Source organism: Clupea harengus, chromosome 12 (genome assembly GCF_900700415.2).
Source record: "Clupea harengus chromosome 12, Ch_v2.0.2, whole genome shotgun sequence".
NCBI lineage: Eukaryota > Metazoa > Chordata > Actinopteri > Clupeiformes > Clupeidae > Clupea > Clupea harengus.
In genome coordinates this window covers 5,809,509-5,825,487 of record NC_045163.1, presented here as the reverse complement: position 1 = coordinate 5,825,487, position 15,979 = coordinate 5,809,509, and the positions used below count along the sequence as shown (strand labels likewise).

Sequence of the window (15,979 nt, the reverse complement as noted above, 5' to 3'; positions counted from 1 at the left end):
TTGTTGTTTTGATGTTTATGTGGGTGCCCTTACTTGACCATAACAATGTCCTCAAGACTGCAGAACTATAGAACCCAAGGAGACTAGGATGCTCCTTTCTGATTGGCTGGCAGGTGTCCATTAAAATTGGCCTTGTAGGCCTATATAAATATTCTTTGAATAATGTTACCAATAAAAACTATAGTGTAAAAATGTTCACACTATTAGAAAGTAGAGCACTACAAATTATAAAGCAGAAAGGAGAAACCAGTGCTTTGGTGTGGAAAAAATGATGTAGAGGATCATATGTAAGCTATAATATGTATCACTTTACATCTTTTGACAAGCTTTATTTTATGTGCAGTGATCTATTTTTATGTCAGCATTTATTCTAGTATTCATGAAAGGTCTGCTTAAAAGTTGCCAACCGAAATAACACCTTCTCATTACATTTATAGCTGTCATATAGTTTACCAATTCAGAATCTGTCACTCCTGTCAGCCTCGGCCAAACTGACATGGAGGCTAATGTACGAATAAAATGCTCAAATAAAAAGAAATCACACATACAGTATATATGTTTCAAGAAAAATGGCTTCAATATCTTTTTTTCCTCTCTGTGAAATGGAACAGAGAGGAACAGGCTCCAGTAGTTTTTATTGCTTTCAGAGTCAGAGTCAGAGTCATGGCAGGTGAGGGCTGTCAATACCACATTAAACAGAAAGAAAGGAAAGGAACTGTTTATAACGGAAAACTCCATCCACCCTTCCCCACCCTTCCCCAGCCTCCCAGCGCCCAAAGCCAGAGCCTTTTCCGGCGCTCAGCAGCGGTTAAGCATTTGTCTATTTTTCCAGCGCTATTACGCCGATCGATAGCCATCTTCCTCTTTGCTCCCTGTTTTTCTGCACTTTTGTGCCATTTCTTCCTGAAGCGTCGGCGAGGCCGAGGTGGACGGCCATCACCCCGCCGGGTGCAGGTTGGCCCCCGCCGAATAAAATGAAAGGCTTAACGTGATCGATGCGGTTTGCTGAGCGTGCATGCGGCTCAGGCCTGGGGGCATCTCTGTGTGTGAGGGCTGCAGCGCACTTAGGGGGTCTGCAGCCTTCAACAAGACCTGTTTTTGAGTGGAGGTACTGTAGGTGAGCCACCGCCCACCGCCACCCCCACCCCCACCCCCACCCCCACCCCACCCCACCCATCCTCCTCGATCCAACACCCTCCCCCAGCCCGCAGAGGCAATCACCTGCCTTGCCTCCATCTCTAGCGCTGCCAAAGGGTATAATGGTCTTTCATCGATTCACCTTCCCCTGTTTATTGCCACCTCAACCTGGATTGCAGCCCTGGCCTCAACCAGCCTGTGAGGCTGAGACTGTGGAGCCCAGTTTACGCCCAGTCGCTGACGCTAATCTCCCAGCAGCCCTAAGGCTTCGAACTGCTCACTGCACTCCGACCACCAGCCCACAGCCCCTACAAGGCCCCATGAATAACACATCACCCTGCTTCCCTCATTCACCCAATCCACTTGTTTAGTCCCTATACTTCTCTTGCACCCTCTTGCGTCCTCCTCTTTCTCTCAGCCAAAAAAGTGAGAAAGAGAACGTAAGGGAAGAATAAGAGCAATGCATAGAGTTGATAGGGATAGAGCCATTGAATGAGACGGAGAGAATGAGAAGGGTGGAATGAAGTAAAGAGTAGAAAGAGAGAGAGAGAGATGCAGTTGCCAGCATGGCAGGCCCTGGGGTGGGGGCTGGGCGCTTGGGAGCGATGGAGAGAGCAAGAGGGCTGGGAGAACACAAGGCTGAGCTGGTAGCTCTGGTTCTCATGCCGCCCACATCACTGCCTCTGTCACACTAAATCTCCCCTTATTTCACACCCAAGGCCAGATGGGTGCCGAGATTGCAACTCGGTGCCAGACTGAATGTTAACACACACACACATGCACACGCACACACACAGGCAGACACACCTGCCCCTGTCACCCTCTCTTCTCCGATGTTCTCGTATGAACACATACACACACACACTCTCTCACTCACACACACACACACACACTCTCTCTCACACACACACACACACACTCTCTCACACACATATTCCCCTTTCACCCAGTCTTCACCAATGCTGTCAAAAACACACATGTGTACACACAGACACACACACACTAATACACATGCATATATGTACATACACACACACAGACAGAAAATACACATGCACTTATAACCACACACAGAGAGACACACTTTCACTCACATGTTACTCACACCTAATAGTTGTTGCACAGTGGAGAGAGTGGAACAGGCAGGTTTCATACATTGGGTGCAACTACTATTGATATGACATTTAACACACACAAGCACACACACACACACACACACACACACACACACACACACACACACACACACACACACACACACACACACACACACATACACACACACACACCCCCCAAGCATCTGAGTGGGAAGGGATGGAGAGAACCTGGAATTTGATTAGGCATCTCAGCCAATGATGACAGCAGCATTGACCCTTTGTTGTGTGACAGCCCAAATAACTACAGACAGAATACTGCCTGGCATTCCACTCAAAAGTGGAAAGTGTCAAAGTGGGCTCTGTAAGCATGCTATTTAGTCCTTCATTCATTTATTTATTTATTTTTCCATCATCCATTTGATCTGTCCAATCCATTTCAATACTACATCACATCCTTAGCCTGTGTTTGCTTAGTCTGTCAATGAAAGCATAGGTGCTTTGATAATGGTTTAAGAACGCTATAGAAAATAAGTATAGTCAGGAAAATTTAATTAAATTTCTGTTTTTATTGGTAGCACTATACATTAATTAGAGTCAGTCATCAACATACAGGAGGCGTTAACCACAGCACTTCCTTAATGTTTGGTACTGCTGAGATGCTGGACAGTTGGACATAGGTGTTGTTCTCATCATAGTACATCACAAAGATGTGTGATTTTGTGGAGAAAATAATGCCTAAAAATGAAAGTTGCAGTTTATGGACACATAGTACTTTCTCCCCACTTAAGCTATGTTAAGCTAACATATGTGGGCAACAATTTCCTAATATGATGTTGCTACATTCTCTACCTGAGATATGCAGGTCAATATACCATGAGTTTTGTACATCAATTGGAGATTGGAGATTTGGAGACTTTGGAAGCCTTTCAAAGCAGCAATAGCAGCAATTTCAATAGCAGCAGTTGCCAGGTTACAGAACATAAAGATGCACAAAGTGGAGTCAAATTTACAGTTATGTAGTCACTGTGCTGTTATATAAGGGATAATGCATAGTCTGCTGGTCGTTCTTAAAAAAAGAAACACCTGAGAGGACAAACAGGATCCTGACGCGCAGCAGAGGGGTCTTATATCTTCTTTATTTCGGGATTTATTTTTTAACAATGGCCGGTGGACTATACATTATTCCACTTCATATACGGCTAGTTGCCAAAACAATAAAAGACATTTCTCCAAATATTTCTTTTAAATGTTTTTATTGCCATTTCATGCAAAAGTTTCACTGATAATAAATAGAGTTGCAGGTGTTGCGTATCAACGTATTATCTGTTGACTTTAAATTATGATGGATGTCTGTTATGTAAATGAATAGACTACTTGTGGAATGATATGAAAGATGTGAATCAGAGGCACAGAACCCATTGCCAATTGCAGCAGCCATTATTCATTTTCAGTGGTTATTATCAAGACATATCGGATCTCCAAACGTTGGGATACAATGGAACGTTCTGCAGCATTCTGAAGAGCCGTATAATAACATTCATTTAAATTCCTCTCACAATGCACGGGCCAAATGCACTAGAAAGAAAAGTATGAACAGCTCAGTAGTTGTCCTTACCCTACCATCTACCACCTCTTGTCAGTCTCATAGAGTGGCAACGTGGCAATTTAACTGCCAGAGATCTTGAGGTTCTCTAGACTTCCCTCACAATCGTCCTCTCTCCTCTCCTCTCCAGTCTTAAAGCTAATTCGTGTTTCCAAGTTGAACAAGCTTCAATTAATTTGCATACTAATTATAATGAAAAGCAATGTCATGATGTCATGGTTCTGTTAAGGAGTTTGCTTTGTATTAGTCTGTACACATTCAAGCCCTTCTTGATCTCAGTGGACAAGGCTATTCGAACAGCTCTGCTATGCTGAAAGTGCATAGTAACATAGTTTATAATACATATATAATGTAGTATTATATTTATAGTTCAAAGGATAAAAGCAAATGTTGAGCACTTTGATCAGCATTGCCTGTTCAGGAGAGAAAAAGTACTGCTTAATTTTAGGTATAAATAAGTCTTTACTGGTCTCCTTCTCACTCCTCTCACAGACACATTCTGGAAGGCTGCCACGCCAGAGCAAAGAGGGGTTTGTCTTAAATCGTGGGCTAATCTTGGGGCTCAAGTGTTAATTTTTCAGTCTCTGAATGAACACATTGACAGGCTTTCCTAAAAGCTGCTGCATTGGTTGAAAAGCCGTGTTGCTCCTTTGAATTTATTTTCATTTATGGCGAGAGTGAGGATTTGTGTGCGTTTGGTGTTGTGTGAGTACGCACTAGAGAGAGAGTGATAGAGAGAGAGAAGAAAACTAGAGAGAAGAAAGAAAGGAGGGGAAAGGATGGTTAAGCTTTTCATCCACCCCTATTTTAGCAGAATAGTTATCTGAGCTCTTTTCCAAGTCCTGATAAATTAATGTTTTGACAGTAAATCAAACACTGACGATAACACCCTGGCAAAAACCCCGTCTCGACTTTACAGGTGAATGCCAAGTCAGCTTCTCTTCTCACAATCTCATCATGCAGAGTGAAAGGAATTGACACATTCACATTGTGCATGCAAACATTAGATACATAGATTAGATGAGTATAGCCGTACAATTCTGTCCTCGGTGGAAAAGAATGGGAGATAGATAGACAAAAGAGAGAGAGAGGAAAGGAAATCCCCCTCTTTCCAAATTGTATTACATTCAAATAAAAATGAGTGAAGTAAAGATCCTTTTTCTCAAGCTGAGCCTGAACTGAGATTGTCCTTATTGGGAAAAAAAAAAGAAAAAGAAGACAAAGAAAAAAAAATGCAGTTCTATTAACAAGCTCAAAATTCCATTATCCACAGTTGGGGATTAAATAATGTTATCTGTCTCCTGTCCTTAGGAGAGTGGAGGTGGGGGGGATGGTGGGGGCAGCCGTGATAACAAAGGAGCCCTCCCCATGAGGAACTAAAAGACCAGTGTCTGGATCACACCTCACACACATATACTCACATGCTTACACACACACACACATACACATACACACACCTGCACACTCATTCCCTGCATGGAGCTTTAGACGTCTTAAGACTCTTTTGTTGCAAGTAAGCTGTGATGAACAGAGGGCCTGGGCGGCTGACGCGTCAGCCCAGCGCCCTCCCTCATTAGAATGACGAGCCGAGGATTACATGCGCCCGTCTTAATTGATCTAATTAGCTCGTTGCTTGCTTTTGTTTGAGACGCTGTGTCATCCAGAGAAGCCCTTTATTCCCACGCCGAAGGGAGGAGCTGTGCTGAGAGCAGTTTAAGTGTGCGACAGATGTGCGGACGGACGCAGTATAAAGGCGTGAAGGAAACATCCTCTTTTTCTCATAATGCTGCACATATGTGTGTGTGTCTGTCGGGGAAGCGAACATAATGAACATGGACAAACTGTATATGGGTTTCTATTACGGGGTTCTCGGTAGCACGGTTTATTCCGGAAATCTCTTCGCCATAGGAACAGCTTGAGGACCTGACTAAAAAAGGTGTCCCAGATAGTTGCACAACCATGAAAATAAAAATACGCTGAAATACGTGCCATGTCTTTGCTCTCCATGTTTTGCAAATGGGAAGTTATTTTTGATTGTAGTAGGTCTATTTAAGAGTGTTAGAAGTGTAAGGTAAAGTAAAGTAAAAGGGGACTTATGTGTGTCGCGTTTGTTACCCTGTAATTATTATGAAAGTACATTGATAAGACCAGAACACTACACTAGCCACACAATCATTAATGTCTTGTAACACAATAGAATATAATAGATTGATATAGTATAAGTATATAATAATTGTGTTTTTTTCACTCTCCTTTTCTTCCTTGCTCTCTCTCTCTCTGTATCTCCAGGACACAGAGATATTGAACACTGCAGTGCTCAATGGCAGAACAGTGGCGGTACCTGTAAAAGTGGTCACTGTGGGAACTGATGGGTCAGTGACTGATGTGACCGAGTCGGTGGAATGCCGTTCAACTGATGAAGATGTGGTCAAGGTCAGTAACGAGCCACAGCCCTTGAATCACTGATAACAGGAACCCACTGTGGCTATCTGACCTGCTCTGAACTGGACACAAGAGGGTGTAGGGTACCTGAGGGCGTGTGTGGACACATAAGCATGAAGCCAACAGTGTTGTCTGGACTGCTGTGATTGAAACTTGCAATAGTTTGCAAGGTCTTTCATCCATTTGAATCAAAAATTGCTTTTAAGTGCTGAACTCAATGTGACTATTATTCACCATTCTTTCATGTTTACTGTTGTAAAGTAAGACTTTACTGTAAGGTTCCCTTAATTAGTATTTATCCTGCATTAGTTAACCATAACTAATGGAATTGATCATGCCAGCTGAAGCAGGGTTGTAAGGTTTTAAAGGGATCCTTTTGTAAGTAACTAACTCTTTTTATACCACTGTCAAATTAATTTTGATTGCAAATGGTTAGGTGAGGGTCGTTCCCACAAGCTACCCACCTTGTAGTTCAGTGTTCCAGGTCAGAAACTCTGCAGAAGTGGAAGCACATATTTTTTTCACACTTCCGGCCCTTTTTTGGTGGCGAAAGCTGGCGGAAACGGAAACACATGTGCACTGTTGCATAAAAATGAACATGCCGTAGAGCGAGAGGTAAAGGTGTGGGAAGAGTCAGGCCGCAGTTATTTAGTGAAAGGTTTGGTTAAAGCCGTCCAATAGAATTGTCAAGCTAACTGAATGCATGAGATTGCAGCGTAAAACGTTGGCAATATAGCCTCAGATTCTGCACAGTGTTTGCCCGGAGCGCTTTTACAAGGAATAAACCGTAGTGTTTCTTCTGTTGTTCAAAACAATTCAATGAGTTGACACATAATTGTGGCTGGTCAGACCTGTTTTAAAATGCCCTTCCACATCCCTTCTAACTGACCGTTATATTGTTAATCAGGGTATGTGAGTTTGAGCCTGGAAAAAAAAGAAAGTGTTTTGCTCACTTAGATTCCATGACAAGCTAACTTTACTGGTCGAGATCAATAAAGCCCAATAAAGCCTCACGTCCATTCTGGAGAATTTATTTAGGCCCAGAATGTAAAATGTCCAAACACATGACATGCGTAACATGCCATATATTCAATTTAGTAATCTAAATCGTCTAATGGAAGACAGTTGCAACATTAGGCATTAGGTACTGAAAAAAATAATGTTTAGCTTACATCTTTGCTGAAGTGTTAAAGGTTTCAGCAGACATTCTAGCTCTTGCTGAAGTGCAACTTGTGGGAGCAGTAGAGGTTAGCTCTCTTGTCTATGGAAATAAAAGTTTCAGATAGAAACTAAGGTTTTCTTAATAGCCTACTTTCACTCCTTTCCCAATAGCATAGCCTGTGTATAGTATGTTGATGTGAAATAATGATCTTAGGCTTTTACTTCAAAAGCATATTAGGTTTGTCTTGTCATATGGTATTCTATTTTTTTATTCGATTGAAACTTTATCCTTTGCATGGCTTTTTTACTTAAAATTAGGCTATTTTGTGCAGTCGACACATGCAGAACCCCTGCAGAGCCGAACAGGTGAGTGAAAGACTGTTTAGATGAGCATAGGGTCACCGGGAGAGAGTGAACAAACAAAGGTGTTCATTTGCGTAACACGAGGGTACTGTTGACTGTGTGTGTAGATATACTGATGGTATGGCTGATGGTATGGGATCCCAGAGACAGGGAAAGAACCTGAGCTGTAATATACAAGAGCAGTAGTGACCAGTAGCCTACATGAATGAGAAATGCATAAGATATGGCTGCGAGCCATGTTTATGTTGATGAATTTGAAAACCTGGACCAAAATGAATGCAATCTCTTTCTGCTTTCCATTGCGGCGAAAAGTAGAAAATTCTCTGCCTTAGCCTAATTAGACTGCAGTATGTCATTATTGTGGATTTACATTATGGACGCCATTCGTGTACTGCTTACTGAGAATTGCATTCAAGTCAAACAATTTAGACTACCGCTTGAGTCTTTCAACATTTTATTATTTTTCATAAGCCTGCCAGGAGATGTGTTATCTTCGTTATCTATAAAATAATAATATAGGGCCCAATGTTACCAAACATATTGCCAAAACGCATACGCTATCACAGTATGGTTTGTTCATGTGATAATTGCTTGGCAAGTTTGTTGACTGTTAGCTAGTAAGCCCGCCAGTTTTAGAGAAAACTTTGTAATGCCTCCTTAAGGAAGCATTTATGTAAAGCATACTATTTGAGATAACATGAACCAACCATATGGTTCTTAAATACCACAGTATGGTTTGTTCATATGAACAAATGCATAGACTGATGATGGCCATGGAAAACAACAGAAAGTGTTTCAACTTATGTACATGGATACATTCATTCAGAGTTTGATACTGTATGTGAACACATCTGAGGGTGGGGGAGTTGAAACAGTTTTATTCATGAAAATAAATCATATAATGAGCCACAGTGGGCTATACACAGTATACTATGAAGCCTGTTAGTCTATTTATTGCAGCTGTTAAAGCTTCCACTGCCTTAAATAGACAACATAAAGGCCATGTGTGCATTGCAAGTGCTAATCAGCTGTTTGTTTATGTGATTACTGCCAGATTTGTTCTGCATGGAGTCGGCTAAACTGACTGACCACAACAGTGCCTTCTTTTCGCCCTCCACAAATTGTCAACTAGGTATCTCGCTAAACTGCAACTTGAATAAATCAAGTTTACCGAGTTGGTTACAGCAGATGTCAGACATTCAAACCATTAACTTTAAACACTTGATAAAGCAAAACAGGAATCTGCCCCATTCTTCATACTAATATGTTCCTTTACCGTCCGACTTGTCCTTGTTATTTGTTAATACCAACTTGTTCGTCGCATGGTTTAACCAGCCTGGGAGTTTCCCTCAGCCTAGAGATTGCCCCCCATCCAAACAACAGTAGTAGCATTGTCAGTTGTAATATTTTTAGGATTTTGTTTTGTGAGGGTCATGTAAAATAAGACAATATGCTGCACTGAATAATTTGTCTTTCACTTGGCTAGCTAGCTAGCAGTTTGTTTCTGTGGAGATCCTTAGACTGCTTGTGCTTGGTGACATTCTAAAAAGCCGCACATAGATCAAGGCCAATGGGACAAGGATCATCACATAGCTGCTGGGTCATCTCTGTTGTCACAGACAGTGATTGCACATTTCTGATTTGATTGTTGTTTGCACTATAGGCTGTTCTCACCTTGCAGTGCTTTACTATTATTGCCCCCCATGGGCAAATCACACCCTGCATACATCAATACCTTTGGAAAAGGAAAACATATGTTTAGCAAAAGCTTTACAATTACCCTCAATGAAAACCTTTTTAGTGCTTTACTAGAGTGTAGCATTGATGTATATTGTAGTTTTAATTGCAATTGAATATTGTATCTGTTGTCTGTCTAAAGTTAAAGGCTTAGAATGAAAGATAAAGAGAACAAGAAAGAGTGGGCCTTTAACATTTTTAATCTGGAGTTCTCTTTATGGCACTTTTTGCCAGTGTATGAAAGCCACTTTGGTTATAATCAACAATAAATGCTAATGGTTTTGTCTGTGTGTGTGTGTGTGTGTGTGTGTGTGTGTGTGTGTGTGTGTGTGTGTGTGTGTGTGTGTGTGTGTGTGTGTGTGTGTGTACATGTACACGTGTGTGTGTGTGTCATGTGTTGGTCTGAGATAGAGAAAAGGAGAGATAGTGAGAGGCATGTGTTCTCTCTCTGGACTTAATTATCCATCAGAAACTCTCACTCTGTGACATTGACCTCTGGAGATGAATCATACTCAAACAACACACACACACACACACACACACACACTGGTTTGTGTTGCCCTCATGTCGTGCAATCTCAAACAAAGACTTCCATTTGCTCCCTATTTCATAATTTCCCATATTTTTTCATTAAAGAACCATAGTTTGCTACTTTATCTCCAGATGCAACTAGTCCTTGTGCTACTTCAGCACCACAGTTCAATGTTTAATGCTAGCCCTCCCCTTATGCTCTTGACTGAAAGTGAGGTCAAACAAATCTGGATTCATAAAGGACACACTCATCCTCTGCCGTCGCAAATTGAGAAGCTACGCGCTCCCCATTTGAGTATTCTCCTTTTTGACACGCAGCCTTGACAGAGTCGTGCCACTGAGGTTTTCTTGCCGCAAGTCTAGTCAGTTTGAGTGCCTGGAGGTAAGGTTAAAGTTAAGGTTAGTCCCAGACAAAACAGTTCCTGAATGATGCAATGGTAAATTATTTTTTTACCAAACTGAAATGGAGGAATAACACGCAAGGCTCTTATTTTGACACCCGTCAGCGCTTGTGGCATGTGGGAGCTCATGCCAGGCATCCTTAATAAAGTCCCCCGCACTTATTGGGGCATTTGCTGTCATGCCTCATTGTATTTTCCTCCGAGAGCAATTACGGTCCCATTGCTCCTTGCCACACGTGCTGCATTTATGTTAGCATTTTTCTCCCTTTTTTCCCCATTGTCTTCAATTTCAAGCTTTCTAAACATCGGAACATATTAAATGATAATCAACTGAGGGAATGAGAGAGAGAAAGAGAGAGGGAGAGACAGGGAGTGAGAAAGAGAGAGGGATAGAGAGATGGTTGGAGTTTGGAGAGAGAAAGAGAGAGAGAGAGTCATTGAGGGATGAAGTTGATTCTTTGAGATGGCTCACTGCATGACTGCTTTGAAAAGCATCTCGTCAGAGCTTGAGTTGTGATGGGAGGCGTGTGTGTGTGTGTGTGTGTGTGTGTGTGTGTGTGTGCGTGTGTGTGTGTGTGTGTGTGTGTGTGTGTTTTGTGTTTGTGTGTCAGACTCCTCTTCGCTGAAGTGAGTAAGCAGAGCTGATCGGGGACGTGTTGTGCTTAATTACCTCTATCAGACAGAAGCCTGAGCTCAACACATGGAGAGACCTGAGCGCTACGCTCAACTGCACTCTCGCTTTCACTCGTTCTCTCCCTCCACCTTTCAACTTCCTCTTTTTCACACTCTCGCCTCGTCTCATTCCCACTCTCACTACCTCAGTCCTTCTGTCATCTCCCACCCACGTGTGTCTCTCAAATTCAAACGCAATTATATTTTATGTCCACGCCTGTTTGACAATAGCACTCTGTTGTTAAAACAATGTGGAAATACAGAGAGGAATCATTTTATAGATGAACAAAAAAGAAAGAAAAGATTTTTTGATGATTCTGTAAGAAGACTGGAGCCGGAGAGATGGGGGAATTGTACCTTACCATAATTGATGTACGAGCTGCCAAGTCTGTCCCTTGGGCGAATGGTGGATCCATCTCTCAAAATGAGAATCTTACTTTCTCAAAGTCGTTGAGCAGTTTGGAAAGCATTCTCCTCTTAGGTCCCCACCAGGTAGCAAGTAAGTATGTGTGTACCTATATTCCATATGATTATGTTCTTCCAGTACTCTTACTTTTGAATCTTTTTATGAATAAAGTTGCCTTGCCTTGCCTTGCCTTACCTCCCCTGTGTTAATCCTATGGACAGGGAGGGCAGGTTGAGGCACCTTTGATGAATGTGCCACGCAGTATTTTTTTAAAGAAGGCATAGTGATCACATAGTGAATTGCATTGTGGGCTGAAATGATGTGTTATCTTTTCCCTTTTTTTCTGGGGCTTCTCTGTGGTCTCTATGCATGTACTTTGTGTTTTCTCCAAAGTTTTGAAACGGATACATCATGCATTTATATTCCGAGCACAGGTTGACACAAACTGTGGGTCTGTCACAAACCATGCTGTTCTTTTATTCAATTTCACTTTCTCTCTTTTTCATTGTTTTGCATTATCTTTCCCTCTCTTTTTCTCTCTGTTCTCCCTCTCTACCTGTGTGTGTGCGTGTGTGTATCTGTGTTTTTGTACCTTTTGTCTGCTCAGTCCCAAGAGCCCCCCCACACACACACACACTCTGGCTTGCAATGTTCAAGCAACCGTTCTCAAGTGCTAATAGAAACAGCCTTATTTACTCGTAGGCAGCATAACGACACCTCTCAATCACCAGTGTGAAGAGGGATCACTCCACACTCACATTATTCTCAAGACCTGCTCGGAATAAAAGTCCCTCTCATTTCCTTGGTGTTTCAAAGGGTTCGGTTAGTTCCTGCAGATCATACCCCATACTGTGTGGTACACAGAAGCACAGATAGAGAGAGATATACAGAGAGAAAGAGAGAGAAAGAGAAAGAAAGAGAAATGGAGGCACCTGCCACACATGGTTCATACATACAGCAGATTGCCATGCTCTGATGAGAGACTGCACATTCTCAACGGTGGATTATGAAAGAATAACGGCACGGGTTGGGGACGGAATTTTCGACTGCTTCAGTCTGTCATGCCTCTTTACTTTTCTCTTGTCCCCCAAACTTTCTTTTTTTGTGGCATAGAGTGATGCTGGTAATGAATGCCTGGCTCCAACACCCTCCATGCTGTCAAATATGGCAAGGACAACAGAAAGGCTGCTTCCTGAGTGCTCCCTCGCTCTCTTCCGAGGACAGGAGGGAGAGGGGAAAAGAGAGTGCAAATGAATGACACGCTCGACTGAGTGAAATTTGTGCTTTGAGGGAAGCTGACGGGCAACGCTGGCGGCTGTGCAGATTTCACGCTGTTGCTTTGGGCCACCTCCATCTAACCCTCCACCAAAAACACACTCTTCGATTTTGCACATCTCTTAGGGTCTGTTTTTTTTTTTTTTTTTTTAATAATGATTGGTGGAGATGAGAAACCACTCAACCAATTAGGTTTGCCGGGTTTGGCGGAGAGCCACAGTAATGTCTCCAAAATGTAACGTTGCTCTTTTGGAACGGAGAGGACCTCTCCTCTCTCTCTCCTTTCTCTCTCTTCATCGCCCACACCATCTGTTGAGCTGCTTTCAACCCAAAGGGCCCCGCAAAATGTCTGCACTCTGAACAGGGGAGGGGATGAAACTCTCGGGCCGATTGTAGTTGGGAATAAATACTTGGATCCAGCAGTCAAAGGCATCCAGCTCCCTCTCATCCCGCGCATGAAAGCAGAGGCGTGAGAGGAGATTTTCGGCAGAGATGAACAGAGGTCTTAACATCTCAAACATACCGTGCTGATTAACATGAAAGGAGGTTTTATTTTTTTCATTCTTTCTCTGAGAAGCGCCAAGGGGGAGAGATAAAGAGTGAGTTTTTAGAGGGAGACAGGGAGAGTGAGAGAGATCGACCAAGAGAAAACAGAGTTGGTAAGCTGTTGATGCTTGACGTGTGCAATGATCATTCATTTAGCTCTGCTGTGATGGTGGGTCTCATAATCTCGTTTTTGTCTGGTGTGTTTTTTTGCCTGCGTGTGTCAAAATGTTTCAAGGTATGTGTGTGTGTGTGTTTGTTTGTGTCTGTGTCTGTGCGTCTGTGTCTGTGTGTGTGTTGACAGCTATCCATTTGTTTCCTACTCAGGTATCTGAGCGCTGTGACTATGTGTTTGTGAACGGGAAGGAGACCGGCGGGCGCGTGCGGATGCTGGTGAACTTCACCTACAGCTACCTGAGCGCCCAGCTGGAGGTGAGCGTGTGGATGCCCCGCCTGCCACTGCACATCGAGCTCTCCGACTCTGAGCTCAGCCAGATCAAGGGCTGGAGGGTGCCCGTCTCTGCCAACCAAAGGTACGTGCCATCATCTTTTATTCTTCCTTCTCGTCATAATAACCTGGGCATGAAGGCAGGCGTTAAACACTCACTTGGACCCACCTGGAATGACAGATGGGTGGGCTTAACCAGGCAACACACATGACCCAGCCAAATGCCCCCCACCACCCCCCACAAAATGTTTGTGTTTTATGTGTTCCAAGTGGACGAGAATAAATATTGGATTGTGCCTGAAGCCATTTAAAGGGAAAAAAACTCATTAACTGACACAAAGGCTTCCTGCTGGAGTGCTTGAAAGTGAGCAGCGTTTGAATGGACACAGCCATTAATGCCTAGCCCTGGCTATGGCTTCTTGTTCGCACGGGCAGTCAGCGTAGCATATGCCAAGAAAAGCTTGCTTCAAGAGCAGTTTGGCAAGACAACTCCGCTCTCTTTTCCTCAGAGAGGTACAGTCTTACTAGCCTGGTGTGAACAGATCCAGATTCACTTCTTAAATAGATATGGTCTGGCCATGCTCCATTGGGGGTGGTTTCCAGTTGCATCCTAATGGACATAGACCTCGGGTTATTTTGAAACCTTTGGTTTTTAACCCATAGGAATTCACCACAATACAATTGCTATACTTCCTACACTTCACAGCTAACAGTGAAAGCTGATATATTAGCCTTTTTCCAAACCTTGTTGCCAGTAAGGAATCAATGTCTTTAAACTTGATGAATACATTTTGATGTTTGCTAGCGTTTCACTTCAACGTCAATGCATTTAGCCACCCCCACTGGTCGCTGATTGGAGACCACATCCAGACTATAATCGCAGTGAGCAATAGGCGGGCAGGGATGGGTACAGCCCGCATCTTTTCCATTCATTTATCAATTCTTAAATTCCCAAACCTGTCTTGTTGTTTTTTTTTTTTGGTTAGTCTTATCTGAAATAAGAGAATATGCTAATGGCCTCACAGGAGAAGTCTTCAAGAAGCCCCTCTCCTCCCTATCGGCCCTACCACCATGACACACAGCAAAGTCACCCATCACCTCTCTCCTACGCTTATCTTTTCCCCAGTCTCCTAGTTGTGCCGGCACTCTTTGTGTGTGTGTGTGTGTGTGTGTGTGTGTGTGTGTGTGTGTGTGGTGTGTGTGTGTGTGTGTGTGTGTGTGTGTGTGTGTGGTGTGTGTGTGTGTGTGTGTGTGTGTGTGTGTGTGTGTGTGGTGTGTGTGGTGTGTGTGTGTGTGTGTGTGTGTGTGTGTGTGTGTGTGTGTGTGTGTGGTGTGTGTGTGTGTGTGTGTGTGTGTGTGTGTGTGTGTGTGTGTGCTGTGCACGCGCGCTTCACTGAGGCTGGTGAAGATGAGACAAGGGGTTCCTGGGCGTTTTAATTATCACCAGGCTGCACTCGATCGCCCTGCGGAGCACGGGGGGGCAATTCATATTTTCCACCGGCGATGCAGTAATTACCTCACATTAGTGGAATCACCAAGGCAGACCTGACACTATGTGAAGACACATGAAAGAGGCTCTTTACTTGTGAGTGTGTGTCTGGCATGCGTGCGTGTTGGTGCTGGTGTGTGTGTGTGTGACTGTGTGTGAGGGAGAGAGAGAGTGAGAGAGAGTAATTAGAGCTGAATGACAAACCCCACTCTTTAACTGCACTCAGCTGCCATAAGTCTTTCACACTGGAGGGGCACCATCTCCGGATTCTACCATTATGTTGGATCAGGGGCCCAAGTGTATTTGGAGAACCCAATGGCTCATAAGCCAGCAAATGAACCTCACATGCTCCACAGCCATCTCAGCGTACCCACACCACCCCCATCCTGTACAGACCTGCTCACTCTCCACCAGAGGGAGCTCTAAGACATCTGCCCTTCCGCTGCAATCCCTTAATCCCTCACATCCTCCCAGCTGCACAGATCCAGAGCAGCAAGGGGAGGGGCTGAATAAAAAAGAGGAGCCCGGTCGGCATGGTGATGTTGGCGTGTGAGTAGGGGCTCATTACCAGTCTGACCTTACCTGACCCAACAGGAGTGTCTGCACCTCTCCGCCGTTTACAGACACAAATGTCACAGCCTCTCAGGCCCGTTGTCATGGGGATCATGTCTCCG

General features: G+C 43.5%; 1 protein-coding gene across 1 annotated transcript in view; it reads left to right on the top strand.

The window, feature by feature from the left end:
* Nucleotides 1–15,979, top strand: part of si:dkey-112m2.1 (transmembrane protein 132D) — a 125,261-nt gene that overhangs the window by 95,412 nt on the left and 13,870 nt on the right. Inside the window, exons 5-6 of the mRNA XM_031577647.2 lie at nucleotides 6,127–6,270; nucleotides 13,696–13,901. Of these exons, the coding sequence (XP_031433507.1) occupies nucleotides 6,127–6,270; nucleotides 13,696–13,901 (350 nt within the window). The remainder of the gene's footprint in view (nucleotides 1–6,126; nucleotides 6,271–13,695; nucleotides 13,902–15,979) is intronic.